The sequence below is a fragment of the Pristis pectinata genome, chromosome 7 (genome assembly GCF_009764475.1).
Source record: "Pristis pectinata isolate sPriPec2 chromosome 7, sPriPec2.1.pri, whole genome shotgun sequence".
NCBI lineage: Eukaryota > Metazoa > Chordata > Chondrichthyes > Rhinopristiformes > Pristidae > Pristis > Pristis pectinata.
In genome coordinates this window covers 55,375,138-55,400,093 of record NC_067411.1, presented here as the reverse complement: position 1 = coordinate 55,400,093, position 24,956 = coordinate 55,375,138, and the positions used below count along the sequence as shown (strand labels likewise).

General features: G+C 40.6%; 1 protein-coding gene across 1 annotated transcript; it reads right to left on the bottom strand.

Moving 5' to 3' along the window:
• Positions 1-793: 793 nt before the first annotated feature.
• leprotl1 (leptin receptor overlapping transcript like 1) lies at positions 794-23,848 on the bottom strand. The gene is made up of 4 exons (XM_052020282.1): positions 23,758-23,848; positions 23,291-23,366; positions 10,556-10,742; positions 794-1,520 (listed from the first exon to the last, which is right to left on the bottom strand). The coding sequence occupies exons 1-4, from the start codon at positions 23,771-23,773 to the stop codon at positions 1,404-1,406; spliced, it is 396 nt and encodes a 131-aa protein (XP_051876242.1). The 5' UTR covers positions 23,774-23,848; the 3' UTR covers positions 794-1,403.
• Positions 23,849-24,956: the final 1,108 nt, after the last annotated feature.

Below are 24,956 nucleotides of genomic sequence, written 5' to 3'. Positions count from 1 at the left end.
CAAATCTCATGGGAAAGATAAGTAGGGCATTAATGGAAGAAAATGGAAAAGATGAAAATGTACTATATTTCATTTCACAGAAAGGATTCAAGAGGTGGTTCACTTACTGCATAATCCACACCCACTTACCTGCTCTTATTAATGTTTAGGTAGCTGATCCAGTAAAGTTTCTAGTCATTGGTGATACATTGGATGTTGATGATAGGGGGTGCAGTAATGTTAACTTTATGCCACTGGTATACAAATTGAGCAGGATGTTGCCACAAGGTCTACAGTCAGTGATAGTGGCAAGGGGAGGAAGACCTTCCAGTGAGAGTTCACCATCTCATGGAGAGCAATGGCAGAGTTGGAGAAATATCATGTGGCAGAAATTAAGCTGTGGTAGAGGAGGCAGCTGATTAGTAAGTAGGGTCAGGTAGGTATTTCCGCTATAGTTTAAGCTGAAATACAGACAAAATGATTAGTATTCTCTAGTTAATGAGGGGTGGGTTGTAAACTATAGGAGCTTAATTCAAGTGGAATTTTTTTTCTACTTGGATTAGATTTTGAAGTAAAGGGATCGTTTTTCTAAATTAAAAAGGTTACAGGGATAAGCCAGGTAATTATAAACTGGTGAGTCTAACATCTTTGGTAGGGAAATTATTGGAAAAAAAATTGAGGGATAAGATTATCTGCACATGAACAGGCAGGGATTAGTCAACAATTATCAGATTGTTTTGTAAAGGAGAAATCCTGTCTGATCAATTTTATTGAATTTTTCAAGGTGCTGACAACATGTATCGATGAGGGAGATTTGTTGCTTTATTAAAATTTCTGATTTCTTTTGTAGATATGCTGAGATCAATAACAAGACAAAATAAATTGTTATTTCTAAAGTCATTACAAGCATATTTCACGTTCTTGACTTTATACTGATGTTTTATTAACAGCACAGCTTAAAAACATGCAATATTGTACCCAACTTTACAACACAGCACTAAAATCTTACTGCACTCACAAGTAATTTTTGTGTAAACAGTAGCACAAAAGGAAATAAATACTCTGATCTGAAGAGATTAAATCCCAGTTAAATTATAAAATAAATTAAAGATAAGAGAAAAAATATTGAAAGCAAAGATGTCAATTCTTTAGTAGGGTTTTCTACAAATTTGCATCTAGTTTTGTTCATGTCCTCTTTAGGTATCAGTGTTAAAAGGTAATATGGACTGTTAACAAAAAAAAATTCACAGCAAATGATGTTTAGACTGATGATGTTCAGTCTCCTGCAAGTGTACATTTCTGCAGACCAACAAAGGTGACTGTATTGTCTGTTGTCAGATGGTGGTTGACATTATTGCATAGTTCATTATTGATTCTACAGTTCTATACAGTTTCCCTCCAGTGTCTGCTGGCGTATGCAACTCTCACCATTGCTGCCAACTGAAGTCATCATTAGTGCCAAAAACCACAAAAAATCCCAGAATGGTTGCAAAGATGATGATATTGCCTGTTAGCACCAGAGAACATGCTCCCCATTGAATCTGAAATTAAAAAAAATACAATTTTTTAAAAATAAATACTGTGATACATTCATAAATGAAAGTATTAAAATATGGTCTAAGGTCTTATTTGCCCCACAACATCATTTTGCTTTTGTACTCATAGCAACTGAGTGATTTAACATTCAGATTCCTTTACATTAAGGGCATTATGATACTTTCAAATTTTCTGCATATCCTTAATATTGAGTTTCTAAAAAGAGTTTAACCTTTGTACTCATTTTACAATGTTATGTGCAGGATATAGTTTTCCTATTTTCTAAATTGTGGAATCAAATCCAGAGCACATACCAAATAGAAATGTTTGTGAGCATTGCTCAAAAAGAGGAAGTACATGGTGAACAAATCTGACCAGTTCTCAGGATCTTGAAGATTGAAGGCAACATTTAATTTACTTTTTTTTCAGAAGCTTTTGATAAAGTTCTGTTATAAAACATCTAATTAAACTGAAAGCAAGATACTCCATACACTAGAGATCTGTGGGAAAAAAAAAGCTGGAAACACTCAGCAGATCAGGCCATGAAGAGAAAAAATTAATTATTCAGTACAACCACCTTTCAAATATTAGGAATGCTGGAATGTAAAATACACTCTGGTAATTTCACATAATTACTCTGCTTTTCCTAGTCATACAAGAGACCCATCCTTATGTTCTTTACCATCTTCTTTCCCCCTGCACCATCACTGCTTTTATTATCTAATCTCATCTGCCTTCCACCATATACGAATTTTCCCCTTTGTTCTCTCTTTTCTTCCTCCACTTTTCTCTGTATTTAAAATCTGTTTACCTTTTAACTGTTCCCAGTCCTGTGGAACTTGCATGCTACAATTATACAAGACTATAGTGCAGTTTTGGGCACTTTAACTTCAAAAGGATATACTTGCTATAGTGAGAATGCAACAAAAGTTCACCAGACTTATTCCTAGGATGGCAGGACAAGGAGTGATTAGTGAATACAGGTGTATTTGACACAAAGCTTAGAAGAATGAGGGGAGCTCCCTGAAAATTCTAACAGGCCTGATACAAAGAGTGTGCTTCTCCTGGCTGGGGAATCTAGAATCAGAATAATTTCAAACATTTAGTTCTGAGATGAACCTGTGAAATTCTCTACCACAGAAGGCCAAGTCACTGAATGTATTTAAGGAAGTAAATAGATTTCCAGATTTAAAAGGCATCAAGAGCTTGGGCTGAGAGCTGGAATTTGGTATTAAGATAGAGGATGAGCCGTATGAGTATGCTGAATGGGGAGCAGACTCATAAGTGCTGGATGGAAAACTGGAGCAAGAGTAGGCCACATTCTTATATCATTAACCTGAAATGAATTGCATATATATTTAGAAAAAGTTCATACATAAAACATGAGTGTAAATAGGGATAAGCAAGAAGTGTTTCACCATCCCAGGATCACTTCTACATTTTTATCTGCCACCTGTTAACCTATTTAAAGAACCAGTCTAGCTGAAAATCTGTTTTTTCTTCTCCAAAAACAATTTGCTGCTGGTTTCAGGATACAAGCTATTTGAAACAGGTATACAGTGGCATACAAAAGTTTGGGCACCCCTGGTCAAAATTTCTGTAACTGTGAATAGTTAAGTGAGGAGAAGATGAACTGATCTCCAAAAGTCATGAAGTTAAAGATGAAACATTCTTTTCAACATTTTAAGCAAGATTAGTGTATTATTTTTGTTTTGTACAATTTTAAAGTGAAAAAAGGAAAGAAGCACCATGCAAAAGTTTGGGCACTCAAAGAAATTTCAGCTCTCAGATAACTTTTACCAGGGTCTCAGACCTTCATTAGTTTGTTACGGCTATGGCTTGTTCACAGTTATCGTTAGGAAAGGCCAGGTGATGCAAACTTCAAAGCTTTATAAGTACCCTGACTCCTCAAACCTTGTCCCAACAATCAGCAGCCATGGGCTCCTCTAAGCAGCTGCCTAGCACTCTAAAAATTAAAATAAATGATGCCCACAAAGCAGGAGAAGGCTATAAGAAGATAGCAAAGTGTTTTCAGGTAGGTGTTTCCTCAGTTCGTAATGTAATAAAGAAATGGCAGTTAACAGGAATGGTGGAGGTCAAATTGAGCTCTGGAAGACCAAGAAAACTTTCCAAAAGAACTGCTCGTAGGATTGCTAGAAAGGCAAATCAAAACCCCCCGTTTGACTGCAAAAGGCCTTCAGGAAGATTTAGCAGACTCTGGAGTGGTGGTGCACTGTTCTACTGTGCAGCAACACCTGCACAAATATGACCTTCATGGAAGAGTCATCAGAAGAAAACCTTTCCTGTGTCCTCACCACAAAATTCAGCGTCAGAAGTCTGCAAAGGAACATCTAAACAAGCCTGATGCATTTTGGAAACAAGTCCTGTGGACTGATGAAGTTAAAATAGAACTTTTTGGCCGCAATGAGCAAAGGTATGTTTGGAGAAAAAAGGGTGCAGAATTTCATGAAAAGCACGGGGGTGGATCACAAGCTTTGGGCTTGTGTTGCAGCCAGTGGCATGGGGAACATTTCACTGGTAGAGGGAAGAATGAATTCAATTAAATACCAGCAAATTCTGGAAGCAAACATCACACCGTCTGTAAAAAAGCTGAAGGTGAAAAGAGGATGACTTCTACAACAGGATAACGATCCTAAACACACCTCAAAATCCACAATGGACTACCTCAAGAGACACAAGCTGAAGATTTTGCCATGGCCCTCACAGTCCCCTGACCTAAACATCATTGAAAACCTATGGATAGACCTCAAGAGAGCAGTGCATGCAACATGGCCCAAGAATCTCACAGAAGTAGAAGCCTTTTGCAAGGAAGAATGGGCGAAAATCCCCCAAACAAGAACTGAAAGACTCTTAACTGACTACAGAAAGCGTTTACAAGCTGTGATACTTGCCAAAGGGGGTGTTACTAAGTACTGACCATGTCCTTTTTTGTTATTTTGAAACTGTAAAAGATGGAAATCAAAAAGTAATCTTGCTTAAAATATTAAAGAAATGTGTCATCTTTAACTTTATGCCTTTTGGAAATCTGTCATCTTTCACTCGCTTAACTATTCACAGTAACAGCAATTTTGACCAGGGGTGCCCAAACTTTTGCATGCCACTGTACATTTGACAGATTTCGTATTGATGATTGCAATCCAATGGACATTGGGCAAATTTTTTTAATTCCTTTATATGGTACATGAGATAGCAAGGCCAGCCTTTATTGCCCATTCCAATTGGTCTTCAGAGTTGTTCACTCTTGAAGCATGACAGTCTGAATGATGAAGGTACCACCACAGCAGGGCTGGATAATGAGTTCCAATGTATCGAAGCACTAACAATGAAGAAACAATGGCATATTTTCCAAGTCTGGATGGTGTGAGACTTGGAATTGGGGATGTTCTCATGCATTTGTTGCTTTTGTTCTTCTAGGTGGCAAAGATCATGAATATGGGAAATGTTGTTTACATAAAAAATGTTGTTTACAACTTACAAAAGAAACTTTGGCAAGTTGCAGCATGAGAAATTATGGGAGTGAATGTCTAGGATAGCATATAGAATGTCAACAAAGTGAGATTTTAAATGTTGTTGAAGATCCACTTATCCAGGCAAGTGATAATTATTTCCAAAAGACTATATTGAGATTAGTTGAGACAGATCAGGTGATAAGGAGCACAAGTACTGACCATTCACAAAGCATTTTATAGAAACTGGGAGAGAAAGGGACATAAGCATGATAATTGATGAGAGCACTTTACCTGAAGTTGGAAAATTCAATATTCATTCCAAAAAGTTTCAAAGTGCCTAGATGGAAGATAAGTTCTTCTAGTTTATGTTGGGCCTCACTACGGCAGTGGAGGAGGCTTCAGACAGACAGGTTAGAATAAGAGTGGGATTGAGAATTAAAGTGGCATGCATCAGGAAGCTCGGGTTAACCCCGCAGACTTGTTTTTAATTAATTTTTTGTCATTTAAATTGTGTTAAATTATTAATATAGAATTATTATTTGAGCAGCTTTTAAAATGTGTTAGTCATCACTCAGATCCACGCCAAAGGATGACTCCCAGGTCAAGAGGGTCAGCTTGGTTGGGCTCCTATATTTGTAGCATGTTAATGCTATCAAGTGGGTACTAAAGGTGGTGCGGCCAGGCAACAAGTTGGATCTACGATGATCCAGTCCTGTAGTATGAAAGTTACATTTGTGAAATTTTAGCAGTAACAAAAATCAATGCAGCTGGAACTTGACCACTCCTTTTGGTTTCATAGTTCACCAGGATGCATTTCCAATCCTAATAAAAATTGTTGGTGTACATGTTCCAAACCCAGCATGGGAAGTAGGTAATATGTCCTGATATGTCTTCCTGGTCATTACCATGACTACATGGTGTTTACCATTCCTCACCTTCAGAAGAGTCTAGGATGAATATCATACATCTTAAAAGCCAGAAGGTACAGAGATAGAGAGGGGCAAGGTTGCAGGCAATTTGAAGACAAGTTTGAAAACTTTAAAACTGAAGCTGGTGAACATATAGGTGAATAGGGTTTGGAGTGAGTTAGGACATGAGAAGCACAATTATGTGAGTTTAACTTCACTGACAGTAGGACAGCTGGGTCAGGGTCAGAAAATTCAAGGCTTGAGGTAACAGATGGTTGAGAGCTTCAATAGTAAATGAGCTGCAGCAGAAATATACACAGAAAATATTCTAGAGGTGAAGACTGGTAACGAAGGAAATAGATGTTAGAAAGCTCAGCTAAACAATTCAGTATAGCCTTAGTGGCCAGGGAAAGGATTGGGATCATCTCATTGGTTAAGGAATACCTTGTAGTATGATCAAGGACAATGACTTCAGTGTTGATATTATTTAATTGGAAAAAAAAATCAGTTCATCCAAAACTGGATTATGGACAAGCAACTAGTCTGAGATAAGAGGGTTGAAAAAGTTGGAGGAGGTCAAGCTGACTGCGTCATCTGTGTACACGTGGAATCCAATGAGTTCTTTACTGATGTTAGGTTCAAGGATTAACATGCAGATGAGAAATGGAACCAGACCAAGAAGAGATCCTCTGGGGCTTTATCCTTTAATTTTCATATTGTTTTCTGCTCAGCCTTTTTTTTTGATTGCAGGTGAGGGAAAACACATTAAGAAACAAAGCCACGTTTAAGAAGGTCATATAAGCAGTGTGAAGATTTAAGAGCAGTCTAAATGTATCTGATACAAAAATGGTTAACTAGAAAATGTTTAGAGAGGTGCACAGTGAGAACTCAAAAGTGAGAACCCCAAGCACTGCTCATAATAAGTCAGGAATTAGAGTCTGGCAAAGTTATTGCTGTGTTTAGAAGTGGACAATATTTTCCTATTGCAGAAGATGCAGCTGAGGGCAAAACTGTCAATGGTGAAGCTGGGGATACACAAGATGCCAGAAGTGGAAACACATATTTATCTCAGTGGGATGATTATGAAGGAGAGTGGAGATAAAGGGAAGAGTGAGGACATGGAGGAATTTGAAAGCAATGATTTATTGAATTGTGAAGCAGACTCAAGAGTCTGAGTGGTCTAGTCCTGATCCTAATTCATATCTTCATGTCAGTTTTTACCTTAATCCATGTGCATCTTCCCATCTTTAATTTTTTCTGTTATATGTTTAACGAATTAAAAATATTGAAACTTTTTACTTTCTGGTTTGCTGTAATAGAATTTTTCAAACTGCCTATTTGCTGACACTACTGTTCCGGACACCATAAATTTCTGACCAAAATTGATGATTGACTAGGGGACACCATGCCCCAGAACTTATTTTGTAGACACAAGCACCATCCAGATACTACTACTGATCAGAAAACTGGATTCAATTTTTTTTTTGCACCGTGCTTGTGACAGGGCTAGCCGGCTAGGAACTCGAGTCATACCCACATCCAAGATGGAGGCTTCTCAGGACCATGTATGGCAGTCCTTGTGGTCATCACTATGAAGCACAAGATAGGACAAAGGAAAATCAGGCAACATTTAAACAGGATACAGATCTATTCCCAAACAGGTTAAATGGGCATTTTTTTTTTTAACAATTGTGCACATGAATTTGGCACTTCACCAAAAAGCTGCCCTTGTGTATGTCAGCATCTGTAGTCAGTCTGCCCTCTTATGGGATACCACAACGCTCAGGGTCAGAGTTGTTTTGGCTGATTGTGCAATTTGACATTAGGTGTAGTTCTCCATTCTTCACATGGGCATTGGCACACTGTCAAAAGCCTATCAGAAGCCAACTGTTCCAATGACAGTTCACTGCTGGAGGGTTTTAAAGAAAAGTCAACCTTTGTGATTTGAAGTAATTTTGACAAATCTTAGCCTGTCAGTGCCAGGCACCTACCTTTTCCTTCACTGGAAATTGCAAAGCCCATCCCCTAGGTGCCTCAATGCTAAAGTTTGCAGTGAACAGGTTCACAAGTAAAATGTGTGCCAAAGGTGATGATTTGCCTACTGTCCTCTAAAAAGCCATCAATGACAGAACCAGTGAAATATTGGTCACATCATACTAGAGCAGTGGGATCAGAAGCAGGAAGATTCAATGGGCTGCAAACTACTGTTGGCAATGTTTCTATTACGGAACTAATCATTATTGTACTTTTTATTTATTCATCTTTAGGACCTTTTTCATTGTTAGCCCAGCATTTAATGCTCATCCCCAACTAAAAAAGATGGCAGTGAATGGTCACCTTTAACTGCCACAGTTCTTCTTATTGAAGGAATGGTAATATATTTCCAAGTGTATGTACTGTGTGACTGGAACTGGAACCTGCAGGTGGTGGAGATCCCATGAATTTGCTGTTCTTGTCCTTCTTGGTGATTAGAGGCTCCAGCTTTGGGAGGTGCTGTTGGAGAAGCTCAGGCAAGTAACGACAGTGCATTTTGTAGAGAAGGTTATTGCATTTCTATTTTCTTCCTCCTCCATCTCTTTCTTCTGCAGATTAACTTGCAGGAAGTGTAAGAAAGAATGTGTAAACATAACACTAGTGGTAAAAGCATCAGAGAGGTGCACTCTAAGACGTCTGGTAATGGTTTAGATGGTCTGTTATTGAAAATATGCAGTCAACTTCACCATCTTCCACTGCAACTCTTAGCTTTTTCAGAGCTATGCCAAGAGGCTTAGAAGAGCTAGAATGAGAGATGTTGGGGATTATCATTCCTTTAAAGTGGAGGAAGCCATTCTAGGATTGCTGTTTTGGGAGTTGTTATATGGTATGATGATGCCTAGTTATAGCCTTGGCTTAACCAGTGTTTTCTCCAAAGCAGGTGTTGCTTGGAGAAAACAAACTCTGGGCTAGTTCCCAGAGTGGGCAAAAACAAATGGAATGAATGCCCAGTGTGTTATCTTATCAGCCCTGATGTCACAAATGGGGCTGGCCTTTGGGGGATAGAGAGGGTGAGAAAGTTGGTACTCTGTGCCAATTCATCTCTCTAGATGTCACCTGTGACATTCCTGACAGTTGTTGACATGGATATCCAGGAGATTATATCTTAATTCAGTGCTTGCAGGTAGTTAATCTTCTTGGTCTGGCATCCAGTCACAATTTTTGTTTTTTCTTTGCCATAAAGGATCCTACTGTGGACCTTCTTGAAAATTAAGTTAAGCAAGTAATCAAAGCATTGCCTCTCCCCTACAAAATTATCACCGTGGTATTGCTGAATTGTGTAATTACAACTATGTTTTTAAAAGTTCTTCTCCAATTTTTTTGCATTTCAGGAAATGTATGTTTTGCTACTTACACCTGAATGAATATGGAAATAAGCAGACTCAGGAAACCCCTAAATAAGTACTTCTCCTGGACATCAATGGATGCAATTCTTTTAAAACAGTAATTATTTTTCCTTTTTAAAAAAAAAATTTCATAGTTTGTAATTTCCTGTCATCCCATTTTGATTTGCAAACTTTAATTTATCTTTATCTGCAGGCCTTGAATTGACTTTGATTCTTATCTCCAGTACCCTTTCATAATTTGAAAAGGGGAAGTTCACAAACTCACTTTGTTTCATAATGCTTCATACCCAAATAGATTATGAAACATGGTAAGTCCAAAGATCTAGAGTCAACATGAACACAGGGAGTTCCCACAAAGTACACTGATGAATGGCCCGATGATCCATATTTGCTGGTATTGATTTAATGATTGATATTAAGCAGAATATTCAGAGAATTTCTTCCACTCTACCCATTGCTGCCTGACTTGCTGAGCAGTTCCAGCTCAAATATTTTTCTAGCTTTCCAGAACCTGCAATGCAGTATTTTTCTTTTGTGCTAAGTACAGTATTACAAACATGCTCCAGATCCAAGTTATTTACCAACAATACCATTTCAGATTATTTGGTTGAAAATAGTAAAGTAAGTATACTGTATACAGAACTTCTCCATTGCTGTGGATACACCCCTACTTCTGACCTGAATACTACGAATGCACCCTACTTCTACTCTTCAGACTTCAAACTAGCTATAAGCAATATTGCAAGTCATCTTCTACATCAATGCATAACTGGAATTCACTACTGGTAGGTTTACGAGTCAGTCATAAATCACTAAAAGGACTTGAATCAGGAAGGGCTTCATAGAAGAAAGAAAGCCAAATACTAATCTAACGATGGGCCAAATATTGTAAAGCACCATATCATGGTACAAATAAGTGAGGGTAAGAAATAGAACTGCAAAGAAATCAACAAGAATGGAGTCAAAGAGAATGTTAAGAACATAAAGGGATGGGAATGCATTTTCTGGAACCAAACGTATAGCATATTAATAAAAATTTGGGAATACTGTTCTTTAGAGTGGAGGAAATGACATGGTAGCCTGAATGTAACTTTGTTAACCAGGACAAGACTCGAAACAAAGTAATCATGGCATGGCCCAATAAAACACGACAGCTACAAAAATAACTTTTGCAATACATCAGTCAGTGGTTTGAGAATAACACCAGTGGCAAAAGTGACGTTTATTATTATGTCTTATATGCACATATAAAAATATTCAGAAACATTTCAATTATACTCACCAGCATTGCTCTTGCAAAAATTATAGGCAGCCCAAAAGCTGAGACGACTATGCCTGTAGTGAGAAATATGGCAAGTTCTTTGCATGCACTGCTTGCTGCATCAGTGTCATCAACTACTCTTGTTGCTATGCAGTATGGAATTGGAGAGAGAATGTAAAAGAAAAGAACAAATAGTGGCCAGTATTTGCTGTAATAGAAAAAGGAAGAAGAAAGAGTAATAAAGGTGAACTTTTAAGCATATTTTACGTTGTCACCAAATACTCAGCAGATGACACAATTTTTCCATTAATTCATAATGATTAATGTTGCCACATACATTATTGCACAGTAAAACTCCTATCATCCAGCCTGCTCGGTACTTTGATGGTGCCAGATTAAAAAATTTTCTGATCTACTGGATGTTATTAGAACACATCTTTAATTCACTTGTTTTTAAAGTGTTACACAGTATTATAATAAATTTCCCATTGAACCAGCTATGTTTAGGGCAAGCGCAGGAACCAGAGCCCCAGTGAGTTGGAAGGGAGTGCAACAAACGTTACCGGATGAGTCAGATGCTGAACCATCGGGACTTTAAAATGGTTGGATAGCGAATTGTTGGAGTTTTACTGTTTTGAAAATTTCCATCAGTGATTCAAATCAGTGAAGATAAATCTGAAACATCAATTTAAAAAAATCAACTAAATGAAGTTATTATAGAATCATACAGCATGGAAACAGGCCCTTCGGCCCACTGAGTCCATGCCAACCATCAAGTATCCATTAATACTAATCCTACTTTATTCTCCCCAGATTCTCATCAACTCTCCCCACATTCTATGACTCACTAACACACACTAGAGACCATTTTCATTGGCCAATTAACCTACCAACCTGCACATCTTTGGCATGTGGAGTAAAACAGGAGCAGCTAGGGGAAACCCACACAGTCACAGGGAGAACATACAAACTCCACACAGACAACAGCATCGATCAGGATTGAACATTGGACTATGATGCAGCAATTCTATTTGCTGTGACACTGTGCCATCTATTTATTTGAAAGAAATACTTAAACATCCTTAGCTACTACATAAATTGAATGAAGCAGGTATTTAACTCTGTTCACCTCAACTTCACTAAAATATTTTGGAACTGTACGCATTCAAATTATAAAGGTAGTGAGAGAAGCAAATTACAGTGAAAGTAGTTTGCATAATGAAAAGATAAAATAGCTTAAAATTGTGATATGCCTTGTGATAGGTAAATTAACAACTACAGCAAAGGAAATAATAGTTTCTCCCCGGTTGCAACAGTCATAGCAGCAGAGGGGAAGAACCAGCAGTGTTTTTTAAGTTGTGTGATTGGCTAAGTGTGTGGCAACTCAGCCAATAAAAGCAAGGTAGGGTAAAGCAGAGTGGCCATTATGAGAGTGGGAATCTGAGGCTTTGGCCCAAGAGGCTTCAGCGAGGAAGCACAGGTCAGAACAGGAAAGGTTTTCTTTTATAGTCGTTAAATAAAAAGACATCAAATTATAACTAATTAAATAAAGTAGGGGTGCAGGATCAGGTGATATGTTGTTGCTGCATGATGTGGGAGCTGGTGGACCCCTTTGTGGTTCCTGGTGACCACACCTGCAGCAAGCGTTGTTGCTCAAGGAACTCGGGCTCAAGTTTGATGACCTGGAATCTGAGCTTCAAACACTGCGACTGGTCAGGTCAGGGAGGGGGAAAGTTACTGGGCGCTATGTTTCAGGAGGCAGTCACACCCATTACATTAACTACTTCAAATTTGGTCTATGGTCAGGGACAAGAGGGTGTGACTGAATGATGCAGGTAGGGGGATCCAAGAGACAGTGGAGGAGGAGCATCAGCCCTTCAGCTTGTCCAACAGGTCTGAGATTCTTGCTCCAGTGTGGACGAGAGTGGGGGTTGTAGGAAGGATGAGCAACTGAGCTGTGACACCATGGTTCAGGGAGCCAGTCAAGAGAGGGCAGAGAAGAAAGTGTAATTGTGATTGGGGATAGTATAGTCAGGGGAATAGACACAATTCTCTGTTGCAAGGATTAAGAGACCTGAAGACTGTGTTGCCAGCCTGGTGCCTGGGTTTGGGACATCTCATCCACCTGCAGAGGAATATGGAAAGGGACAGGAAAGATCCAGGTGTCACGGTCCATGTGGGTACCGATGACGTAGGTAGAACAAGGAAACAGGTTCTGGTGAGGGAATTTGAGCAGCTAGGGATTAAATTAAGCAGAACCAAAAAGATAATATTTTCTGGATTGCTACCTGAGCACGTGCCAATTGACACGGGTAAATAAGATCAGAAAGTTATATGCGTGGCTCAAGATTGGTGTGGGAGAAGTGGGTTTGAATTCGTGGGACATTAGCACCAATACGAGGGAAAGAGGGAGCTGTTCCGATGGGAGAGGCTCCACCTGAACCAAGCTGGGACCAAGGTCCTGGTGAATCACATAACTAGGGCTAGGACTTCAAACTAAATAGTGGGGGGGGGGGTTCAACAGATTGGAAAAGTACGAATAAAGTAAAAGGGAAGGAGAGTGCAGGAGAGGTTACTGAAGTCTCCAGAATAAAGAATAAGGCAAAGTTTAGAAAGGGATAAGAATGTTTCAAAAAGGTGGGCAGAGGAGTGGGGTGGTAAAAAATGAAATCAAATCCTTGGAAAAAGTGACATGGGATAAGAAGATGTAGAACCCTTGTGGGTAGAGTTAAGAAACTGCAAGGGTAAAAGGACCCTGATGGGATTGTATACAGGCCTCTGAATAGTAGCCAGGATATTGGTTACAAATTACAAGAGATAGAAAAGGCATGTAAAAAGGGCAATGTTAGTGGTCATGGGGGATTTCAATATGCAGGTATATAAAAAGTAAATGAGAGGCAAGAGTGGACATCGGACCGCTGGAAAATGACGCTGGAGAGATATTAATGGGGAACAAAGAAATAGCAGATGAACTGAATAAGTATTTTGTGCCAGTCTTCACTGTGAAAGACACTAGCAACATGCCAGAAATTCAAGAGTCAGGGGGCAGAAGTGAGTGTAGCCATTATTATGGAGAAGGTGCTTGGGAAACTGAAAGTTCTGAAGGCAGATAAGTCACCTGGACCAGATGGACTACATCCCAGGGTTCTGAAAGAGGTAGCTGAAGAGATTGAGAGATTGAGGAAGCATTAGTAGTGATCTTTCATGAATCACTGGAGTCAGGAATGGCTCCGGAGGACTGGAAAATTGCAAATGTCACTCCACTCTTTAAGAAGGGAGGGAGGCAAAAGACAGAAATTATAGGCCAGTTTGCCTGACTTCAGTGTTCTTCTGCAGTAAAGATGTTAGTCCATTATTAAGGATGAGGTTTCAGGGTACTTGGAAACTCATGATTAAATAGGCCGAAGTCCAGCATGGTTACCTTAAGGGAAGGGAGATCTTGCCTGAAAATCGGTTGGATCTTTGAGGAAGTAACAGGCAAGATAAACAAGTGAATGTTGCTTACTTGGATTTTCAGAAGGCCTTTGACAAGGTGCTGGACATGAAGCCGCAAAACAAGATAGGAGCCTATCTTGGTACTAGCATGGATAGAAGATTGGCTGACTGGCAGAAGGCAAAGAGTGGGAATAACGGGAGTCTTTTCTGGTTGGCTGCCTGTGACTAGTGGTGTTCCGTTGGGATCAGTGTTGGGTCCGTTACTTTTCGGTGTTATATGTTAATGATCTGGATGCTGGAATTGAGAGCTTTGTGGCCAAGTTTGCAGATGATACAAAGACAAGTGGAGGGACAGGTAGTGCTGAGGAAGCAGGGAGTCTGCAGAAGGACTTGGACAGGTTGGGAGAATGGGCAAAGAAATGGCAGAGGGAATACAGCGTAAGGAAGGTGTAGACTATTTTCTAAATGGGGAGTGAATTCAGAAAATAGGAGGTGCAAAGGTAGTTGGGAGTCCCAGTGCAGGATTCCCTAAAGGTTAACTTGCAGGTTGAGTCGGTAGTAAGGAAAGCAAATGCAATGTTAGCATTCATTTCAAGAGGACTAGAATATTAAAGCAAGGATGTAATGCTGAGGCTTTATAAGGTGTTGGTCAGACCACATTTGGAGTATTGTGCAGTTTTGGGCCCCATATCCATGGATGTGCTGGCATTGGAGAGGGTCCAGAGGAGGTTTACAAGAATGATCCTGGGAATGATAGACTTATCGTATGAGGAGTGTTTGATGGTTCTGGGCGTGTACTTCTGTACTTGCTGGAGTTTAGAAGGACGTGGGGGTGGGGGGCGGGGGGGCGGGGAGAGGTATCTCATTGAAACCTACCAAATACTGAAAGGCCTGGTTAGAGTGGATTTGGAGAGGATCTTTCCAGTAGTGGGAGAGTCTAGCACCAGAGGGCACAGCCTCAGAATAGGACGTCCTTTAGAACAAAGATGAGGAGGAATTTCTTTAGCCAGAGGGTGGTGAATCTGTGGAATTCATTGCCAAAGATGGCTGAGGAGACCAAGTCATTGGGTATATTTAAAGCAGAGGTGATAGGTTCTTGATTACTAAGGGTGTCAAAGGTTATGGGGAGAAGGCAGGAGAATGGGGTTGAGGGGGAAAAATAAATCAGCCATGATTGAATAGCGGAGCAGACTTGAAGGGCCGAAGGGCCAAATGGCCTAATTCTGCTCCTATGCCTTATGGTCAGAGGTCAACAGAATTGTCCATATGCCTGATACAAGACTTTCAAAACAAGCACTCTACTTTGAGCAGCAAGAAGTCTGCAGGACATTTTCAATTCTCTAACTCCTGGAAATCCCTGATCAGTGACCCACTCAAAATAAAGATGAAATATCCATAAAGACAGTGAGCTTCTCATGAATTTAAACAGAACATGAAGAGACCACATGCAAAGAGTTGAAGAAACAATACAACATCCCAAGCAACCCATCTACCTACCCATACGTGGATCCTGGACAGGATTCATCAGCCACCTCTGAACCAAAGTGGAAACCAAAGTCATCCTCTATCCTGAGGGGCTGTTCAACAAGCTTATTAAAACTAAACTCCTGTCTGGGATCCAATTTATCTTTCCCTTTAAGTTCCTAATTGCTTAAATGAAATCACTTCTAATCTGTTCTACCTCTTCAATGTAAATATCCTCAGAAGACATTGTCTTTTTCTGCAAAAATGAGCAAACCCATTATGTTTGATAAAACCCACCCATCCCTTTGTACACCAATGTCTACATAACTTATCACTGAGTCATAATAAAGAATTTATGTTACACACCAAATCTGAGAAAGGAAGGAGGAAAGATGATAACATTATATTTAAGTGGCAATTAAGAAAGTTATCCCTATCCTAAAGAAAACAGTGAAAAAGTTATCAATATGGTATCAGGTTCAGAAAATTTATGGAAAAGAACTACAAAAATATAGCCATGAAGCATTTCACTAGAGGGAGGTAATCATGAAGCGTTGAAAGGAGGTTTAGCCCAGGGGAACTGAAACCAAAGACTGTCACATAAATCCATGCATAGACAATGAGAAACCTCCAAGGATGAGATGGATCTGGTACAGAATGGACATTTCTGCAAAGGGTGAACTTTAAGGCTACTCAGGAGGAGTAAAGAAACATACTAAAATGAGGAGACATATGATAAATATCAATTTAACAATACAGTACAATATTGTTTACTGCAGTTGAGTCAAGCTGATTATAGATTGAAGAGATGAACTAGCAAAGAAATAAAAGGACTGATAAGAATGCCTGCTTAAAGCTTGGTAGGGAACATAAGCGTATGTAAAGAAAAGAATTCTTAAATGAAAGGTGGGGCTAGTTAATGACCCAAGAGGAAATCTCATAAAGGTATAAAGGATGGCTAAGGTACTAAATTAAAACTTTACATGGACTTTTAAAGGCATCTTTTAAAGTACCAAATAATAGGCTTATTAACAATACTGAAACATGTGAAATTAAAAGGCACAACAAACAGCATGGATACAAAATAGATTGTGAAGCAAGATCGTTGTTCATTAAACCAAGGGGAAGTATATAGTAGTGTCTCAGGTGAGTCGATATTAGCACCACAGCTTTTTTTTAAATGTTAATGGCTTGGATATATGGAGTACTTCCTTCAGATTTACAGGTGACGTAAAGCTCAGAAAAGTAAACTGAAAAGGTTATTAATGTACTTCAGGAAGTCCGGCTATAAAATGTTTCTTTCCTTATGGTCCCTTCAAACTTGTAATATTCTATTTTTCCTTTCAAAATGCACCACATTTTTCAACGTTAAAGTTTTGTTCACAGGTCAAGTCGATGCAATTGTTAATAAAGCCTGGGACCCCAGAGGCTTTATAGAGACATGGAATACCAAGTCAATGAAATAATGTTCAACTTTTATAAACTGATTAAACCACAACTACAGTATTGTCCACGTTTTAGGTGAGGTTTAATCATTTAGAGCCCACAATATCTGTGCCGAACAAGATGCCAAATTAAACAATCTCTTCTGTCTGCACATGATCCATGCTCCTCCATCCCTGCATTGTCATGTTTTTAACAACCTCTTAAATGCCACTAATTGTATCTGCCTCCACCACTACCCCTGGCAGCCTGTTCCATGTATATAGCACTCTGTGTTTTAAAAAAACTTGCCCCACACATCTCCCTTAAACTTTCCCCCTCTCACCTTAAATGCACGTCCTCTAGTATTTTACATTTCTACCCTGGGGAAAAGATTCTGACTCTCTACCTTATCTATGCCTCTCATAATTTTATGCACTTCTATCAGGGCTCCCCTCAGCCTCCAACACTCCAGAGAAAATAACCCAAGTTCATCCAACCTCTCCTTATAGCTCGTACCCTCTAATCCAGGCAGCATCCCAGTAAACTACTTCTATACCCTTTCCAAAGCCTGCACATCCTTCTTGTAATGGGGCAACCAGAAATGCACACAATACTCCTACTGCAGCTTAACCAGTTTTATACAGCTGCAACATGACTTTCTTACTCTTATACTTAACGCCCAACCAATAAAGGCAAGCATGCCATATGCCTTCTTTACCACCCTATCCATTTGCATGGTCACTTTTAGAGAGTTATGGACTTGGACCCCAAGATCCCTCTGTATATCAATGGTGTTAAGGGTCCTGCCATTGACCCTTGTATTTGATCTTCCAAAGTACAACACCTCACACTTGCACGGATTAAACTCCATCTGCCATTTTTCTGCCCATATCTGCAACTGATCTATATTCTGTGTCCTTTGACAACCTCCTTCAAAGCCTATGAGACAGTGCAGAGCAGAAAAATTAAAATGGTACCGGGCACAAAAGGTTTTAGTTATCTGTGTTCCAAATGGCAGAGATTGTTAATGGGGATTTAATAACAGGCTATAAAATTATGAAGGCTTTTTTTTTAAAAATGAGTTGTCAGGGAGAAACTACTCTCACTGGCAGAGGGGTAACTAAAGGACATGTATAAAATAGTAGAAAAGAAAAGCAAGAGGGAGACACGTTTCCCCCCTATGCAAAGAGTTACTATGACCCACAATGTGCTGTCTGAAAGGATAATGAAAACAAATTCCACAGTAAATTTCAAAAGAGGATTTAGAACCATACAGCAAGGAAATGGGCCCTTTACAGCCAACTAATCCATGGAAACTATGGTGCTTATCTACACTGATCCCATGTGCCTGCATTAAGCCTGTAACCCTCTGTGTGTGCCTTTCCTAGGTACTTGTCCAAATGCCTTTTAAATGTTGATTCTACCTCAACTTAAATGTAAGAAAGTCTTCAAGCTTTTGGAAAAACAGGGGACAGAGATTAATAGTTTATTTTTAGATAGACTGCCCTATATGGGTTATATGGGTTAATGATTTAGTACAAAACAGCAAAACTATATCACATGGGGTGTTGATCCACATTATAGATCTCTTATTTGCTTTCAGTTTCCTTTTGTTGTAGTTATCCTAACTAGTATGACAAACCAAATACAGCTTAAAAAAATAGATTTGCTATATTGGTCCTGTAGCATTACTGCATTAAGTGTGTAACAAAATAAATTTGTAACTTCTCAGCATCTATACACAGCATTTCTCAAGCATACTTTGAGGATTATGTGGTACTTTGTGAAGGATGATATGCCCATTGAAAGTTGGTTTCTATCCAACCTGGAATGATGAGATGAAAAACTCCTTTGACTGTTGATTTTAACGGTTCTGTGTGAAAAGAGGTGAAAAACTCTCAGTCCATTTCCTAGTGACACATGTTCCAACGACTAAATTTGAAAAAAGTTTTTTGAAAAAGGCACAATATCAATGCATTTTTTAAATCTTAGGATGTCCCAAAGTGCTTATCAGACCTCTGAAGCGTTATCACTGTTGAGATTGAAAGAGAAACAGCAGCCAATTGTCAGCAGCAATGTCTCACAAATGGCAAAAAAGAGATGTTCATTCAAGGGTAAACATAGCTAGGCACCAAGGAGAATGTGTTCCTTTCCAAATGGAGCCAAGTTATCATGTACAACCACCCGAGGGTGTTTGGTTTGACATCTCATCGGAAAGTTGACACTCCATTAGCATAGCACTTGTTCAGTACTGCTGTAACATTTCAGACTAAACTTCACATTAATTCTCTGGAATAGAATTTGAATCCACTGCCCTTTTTCCTCAGAAGTGAGAACTATCAGCTAGCCAAGATAAAAATCAATTTGACATTGAATGGCACTGAATTTGAAAGCTCAACACAGAACTGGAGGTCTGGGAACAGAAAATGTTCCTGTTGGTCTCTTGAGATTAGGACTGTTGACCAGAAGCAGTGGAGTCTCACAACTAATGAGTTCAGATCATATACACACCTGATGACTAAGTGCCCACTAAGCACACAAATCCACACCACCAAATAAGCACAACTTTTAGTGAACTTTCCATAAGAATGATATTTGCATTATGGACAGAAACTATTTCCAAGAACCTGCATACTTACTTCTCATATTTGGCTTGAGGCAGCTAAGCTAAATCCAAAGGGCTTTCCCTGAAATGGCTAAAATAAATTTGAACCTGGATCACTTGGTTTGGGCCTGAGAAGCTGGAGATGCACTAGAGTGCAACAGGCAGATTTTGGGGTAGGATTTGGTTGATTTATTAAAAATCTTGCACATTACATGCACTTTTCCCCACAAGTTTTACATCCTGCTGGTGTAATTTCTGAGTAACTCTTTAGATCAATAATAATAATGTAAACTCTTATTTTAATATGAACAATATTAAATAAGGAAACAAACAACAAACTGCTGGAGGAACTCAGTGTGTCAGGCAGCATCTGGAAATGGACAGTCAATGTTTCAGGTTGAGACCCTTCATCTGGACTGAAAGAATAGCAGGGAGGTAGCCAGTATTAAAAGGTGAGGGGAAGAGGTGCGGCAAGAGCTGGCAAGTGATAGGTGGATCCAGGTGAGGAGTGACTGGCAGATGGAAGGGGGAAGGAAGGAAACAGCAACAGATACGGGAAGGCAACAAAGAGCTGCAGACAATGGAATCTTATAGGAAAAGGGAGGTGGAACGAAATAAAGGAGGAGGGGTGGACAAATGGGAACCATGGGGGGAAGAGGACCCATTGGGCAGAGTGTGTGGATGATGGGCAGATGGAGAAGGCTGAGAAATTGTTGGGTGTGTGTAGGAGGAGAAACTAGTTAGACCAGGAGGAGAGTGAATGGGACAGAGGGGAAGCAGGTTAGCTGAAATTGGAGAATTCAATGTTCGTCACATTGGGCACCTCCCTTATTTGGTTCCAAGCTCCACCTTCCTTTCCAATCAGATTCCATCATCTGCAGCCCATTGTTGCCTCCACCTCTCAACCTCTGTCAATATTTTCACTCTTCCCTCCTCCATCTGCTTATCATTTCTCCTCATCTGGATCCACCTATTGTTTGCCAGCTCTTGCCCTACCCCTCCCCCCTTTATACTGGCCATATCCCCACTACTCTTTCAGTCCAGATGAAGGATCTCAACCCAAAACATTGCCTGTCCATTTCCCTCTACAGATGCTGCCTGACCCACTGAGTTCCGCCAGTGGTTTGTTTTTTGCTCCAGATTCCAGCATCTTCAGTCTCTTGTGTCTCAACATAAACAGACCACAATCAGTGAGGATAGGCAGAAATACCTCCGGCACGATTATTCTCAACACTGGTGCCCCACAAGGCTGTGTCTTCAGCCCTCTACTCTACTCCCTATACACTCACGACTGTGTGGCCAGACTCTGCTCTAACTCAAGTTTACAGATGATACCACCGTTGTACGCCGTATCTCAAACAGCGATGAGTCGGAGTACAGGAAGGAGATAGACAGCTTAGTGGAATGGTGTCATGACAACAACCTTTCCCTCAATGTCAACAAAACAAAAGAGCTGATCATTGACTTCAGGAAAGGGGGCGGTGTACATGCACCTGTCTACATCAATGGTGCTGAGGTCGAGAGGGTTGAAAGCTTCAAGTTCCTGGGAGTGAACATCAACAGCCTGTCCTGGTCAAATCACGTAGAAGCCAAGGCCAAGAAAGCTCACCAGTGCCTCTACTTCCTCAGGAGGTTAAAAAAATTTGGTTTGTTCCCTTTGACTCTCACCAACTTTTACTGATGCACCATAGAAAGCATCCTATCTGGATGTATCATGGCTTGGTACGGCAATTGCTCTGCCCAGGACCGCAAGAAACTGCAGAGAGTTGTGGACACAGCCCAGTCCATCATGGACACCAGCCTCCCCTCCTTGGACTCTTGTCTTTACCTCTCGTTGTCTTGGTGAAGCAGCCAGCATACTCAAAGACCCCACCCACCCGGGACATTCTCTCTTCTCTCCTCTTCCATCGGGTGGAAGGTACAGGAGCCTGAAGGCATGTATCACCAGACTTAAGGACAGCTTCTACCCCACTGTGATAAGACTATTGAATATCTCCCTTATACAATGAGATGGACTATGACCTCACGATCTACCTTGTTGTGACCTTGCACCTTATTACACTGCACTTTCTCTGTAGCTGTGATACTTTACTCTGTACTGTTATTGTTTTTACCTGTACTATCTCAATGCACTCTATACTAACTCAATGTAACTGCACTGTGTAATGAATTGACCTGTAGGATCAGTTTGTAAGACAAGCTTTTCACTGTACCTCAGTACAAGTGACAATAATAAACCAATACCAATAAGATTAATGTTGCAGACCTATTCCCCTGCTGCCAGTGATGTCCTTTTGGTAGTACTACTGACTACTATATCCCTTGTGCCAGTCTTCTTATGGTGGCTCTGTTCCTAGCTGGATGCCACAGTCTCCTACTGGAAGGCCCTACACCAAATTCCCTTGGGAGTTGTTTCTGGCTGGGTTGTAGTCTCCTTATTTCACAAACTGGAAACAAAAGCAAAAAATAGCCTTGATGTACTTCCACCTACCTATCCTAGTCATAGATTAAAATTCAACCTGTTGTTTCCTGTGACCTTACTGCTCACTCAATGCTCAGTTTCCCTCATCACTTGTGCTAGCTCAGTCCTGTGCCTCTTCAGTCTTTCCTTTCCTATCAGATTCCATCATCTGGTGGAAGCAAGTTGGTATTATTAACATCTTTGATTGGCCAACTTGGCTTTCTCAGCAGAGTTGCAATTCTGAGTGCTATTGAATCATAGCCAGAGAACTGCTGTCAGTGGCTTCTCCTCCTGTCTCCGTAACCAGAAGTCCCCAAAAGATCTACCACTGGGCTGCATCCTGACCTGGTTCCTATTTGATTTGTACTGACATCTTTTTTGTTTTAAAACCTTTCCTAATCTCATGGCTTTCCATTTGTCCATACTTAATGGTATCTGCTCCATATCAGCTCAAATCCCCAATCTATTCATATTTTTCTGCATTTTGTCTACATCCTCCCCGTTGTTTATAGTCCATCTCGAAACCATCTCTAAACTTGGAGATTATTTCTATCCTCAGTATCCACTTGGGTACATCTGACAGTGACAACAAGCAACAAAATGAGCATAGTCACTTAAGCACCCATCCAATTCATGTTAAATCAGCTCCACAAGCACCCCCTCCCACAACCTTGGTTTCAATGATCCTCTGAGCCCTTTTATCAAGTGTCTATACCATGGCTTCCAGGTTAGGGCTATAATTTTTAAAAGGCCATAGGGTATAAGGCATACAGCTACACACCTCAATTAGTCCCTGTGGTATCCTTTAGTCTCCTCCCATACTAATTAGTGTTTTTTTTTAAATCATCTATAACATTCCATGTCATTTAAGCAATCAAACTAAAAAACAAGGGACCCTGCCAAGTAAACAAGTAAAAAATGCAGATGCCAGGGATCATAAGGTATTCCTGACACGTGTCCCAAATTACCACATTAACCTTCAGCTAAAATTCACATCGCAAATCAGTATTATGTCAACGTAGATAAATAATGCTGGGAAGTAGATTTCTATGCACACAAGTCATCACGGGGAATGGGGAGAGAGTTGGAATACGGTACTGAGAGGTTCAGCCACAACTGTACTGAATAGCTGAGCAGGTTCAAAGGGCCAGATGACCTATTCCTACTCCCATTTTCTATGTTTCATGAGGAGATGGGCACCAAGCAGTGAATCAAGTCTTATCCACCTAATAACCTGGTTTTTACACTCTGCAATCATTTTCATCTCCTACTGCAAGGATCAAAACCAATTTAACTTCCATTTTATGACAAATGATTTCAAATTTCTCCCTAAATTAGTGCTGAAAACATGGTACTTATTGTTTACTTGTACTCCGGAAGGGCACATCCAAGCATCAGAAACATCAGTCCAATGGCTCCGCCAAATGACAGGCTGATCAAAGCTGGAAGATGTAAAGTGACAAAACACAAATAAATAAGCCACAGAAGCTCATCTGTGAATTGGCAACAAACGCCCAGCTAACTGCACACTGGGTACAATTCTTTCTGATCCACAGATGTTTATAACGTGCGCAATTTAGTTTCGAGTATCTGTCAACGGCTTTGATACAACTTTCAACAAACTAGGTGTCTTCCCCCCAGGTCACAGAAATAAACAGGTTTGGATTCATTCACATTTGCAGATGGTGAGCATGGGGAATGCGGGGAGGCGCAGGGCGGAGGCTGGAGTGAGGATTGAACAGGTGAGCCGGGGATCGATGAGGAGCGGTGGGGAGGAGACGGGGCTGGACGCCTTCCCCCGTTCGCCCGGACCACCGTCCCCACCGCACTCACCTTTAATCCCCGCCATGGCCACAACAAAACAGTTCCACTTTCCGTCACCCTGGGTTGTTGCCCCTTCGGGATTACGTCACATCCGAGTTCCGCTCCCTGGGGCTGGTGACGTGGGCGCGCAGTCAGCTGATGTCTATGTCCAGGCTGCAGCCTCGGTGTCCAGTTTCGTTCACCCCGTTGTGGAAGTCGCGGACTGTTCATTCACCTGGGACAGTGCGGGGCAGGTACAGGCCCTTCGGCCCCCCATGTCTGAGCCGACCATGAATGCGTCTCAGCTGATCCCATCTGCCGGCACTCGGTTCATATCCCTCTATTCCCTGCCTGTTCATGTATCTGCTACAGCACCACGCAGCAACGCATTTTCGGCACCTACCACGCTGTCTAAAATAATCTTGAATCACATATCTGTAAGAAGCTGCAGAGTAGTGGACTCTGCCCAAAACATCACGGGCACATGCCCCCTTTCCCCCCCCCCCCCCTCCCCATCGGTAGTATCTGCAGGAGGCACTGCCTCAAGAAGTCGAAGTCGAGTTTATTGTCATATGCACACGACTACATGTATGCACAGGTGCAATAAAAAAAACTTACAGCAGCATCAAAGGCACATAGCATCATCCACAAGAAAAACTTAAACATAAATTAAACAATTTTTACAAGAAAAAAACACAAAAAAAATCAAAGTCCATTTTAGTGCGAAGTGGTCATAGTGTTGCTAAACTGTAGTGATTAGGGTTTTGCTGGTTGGTTCAAGAACTGAATGGTTGAAGGGAAGTACTGTTCTTGAACCTGGTGGTGTGGGACCTCAGGCTTCTGTACCTCCTGCCCGGTGGTAGCTGCGAAAAGATGACATGGCCTGGATGGTGTGGATCTTTGATGATGGATGTTGCCTTTTTGAGGCACTGCCTTCTGTAGATACTACCGATGGTGGAGAGGGATGTGCCCATGATGTATTGGGCAGAATACACTAACCTCTGCAGTTTCTTACATTTTTGCACATTTGAATTGCTGTACTATGATGCAACCAGTCCGATGCAACATCCATCATCAAGATAAGATTTCTTTATTATAGTCACACGTACATCGAATCCCCACCATCCGGGCCATGCCAAATATCTCACCATTGGGCAGGAGGTACGTAAGCTTGAGTCTCTGACTGGCTGCATCATAGTACATCAATTCGAATGCGCAAGAATGTAAGA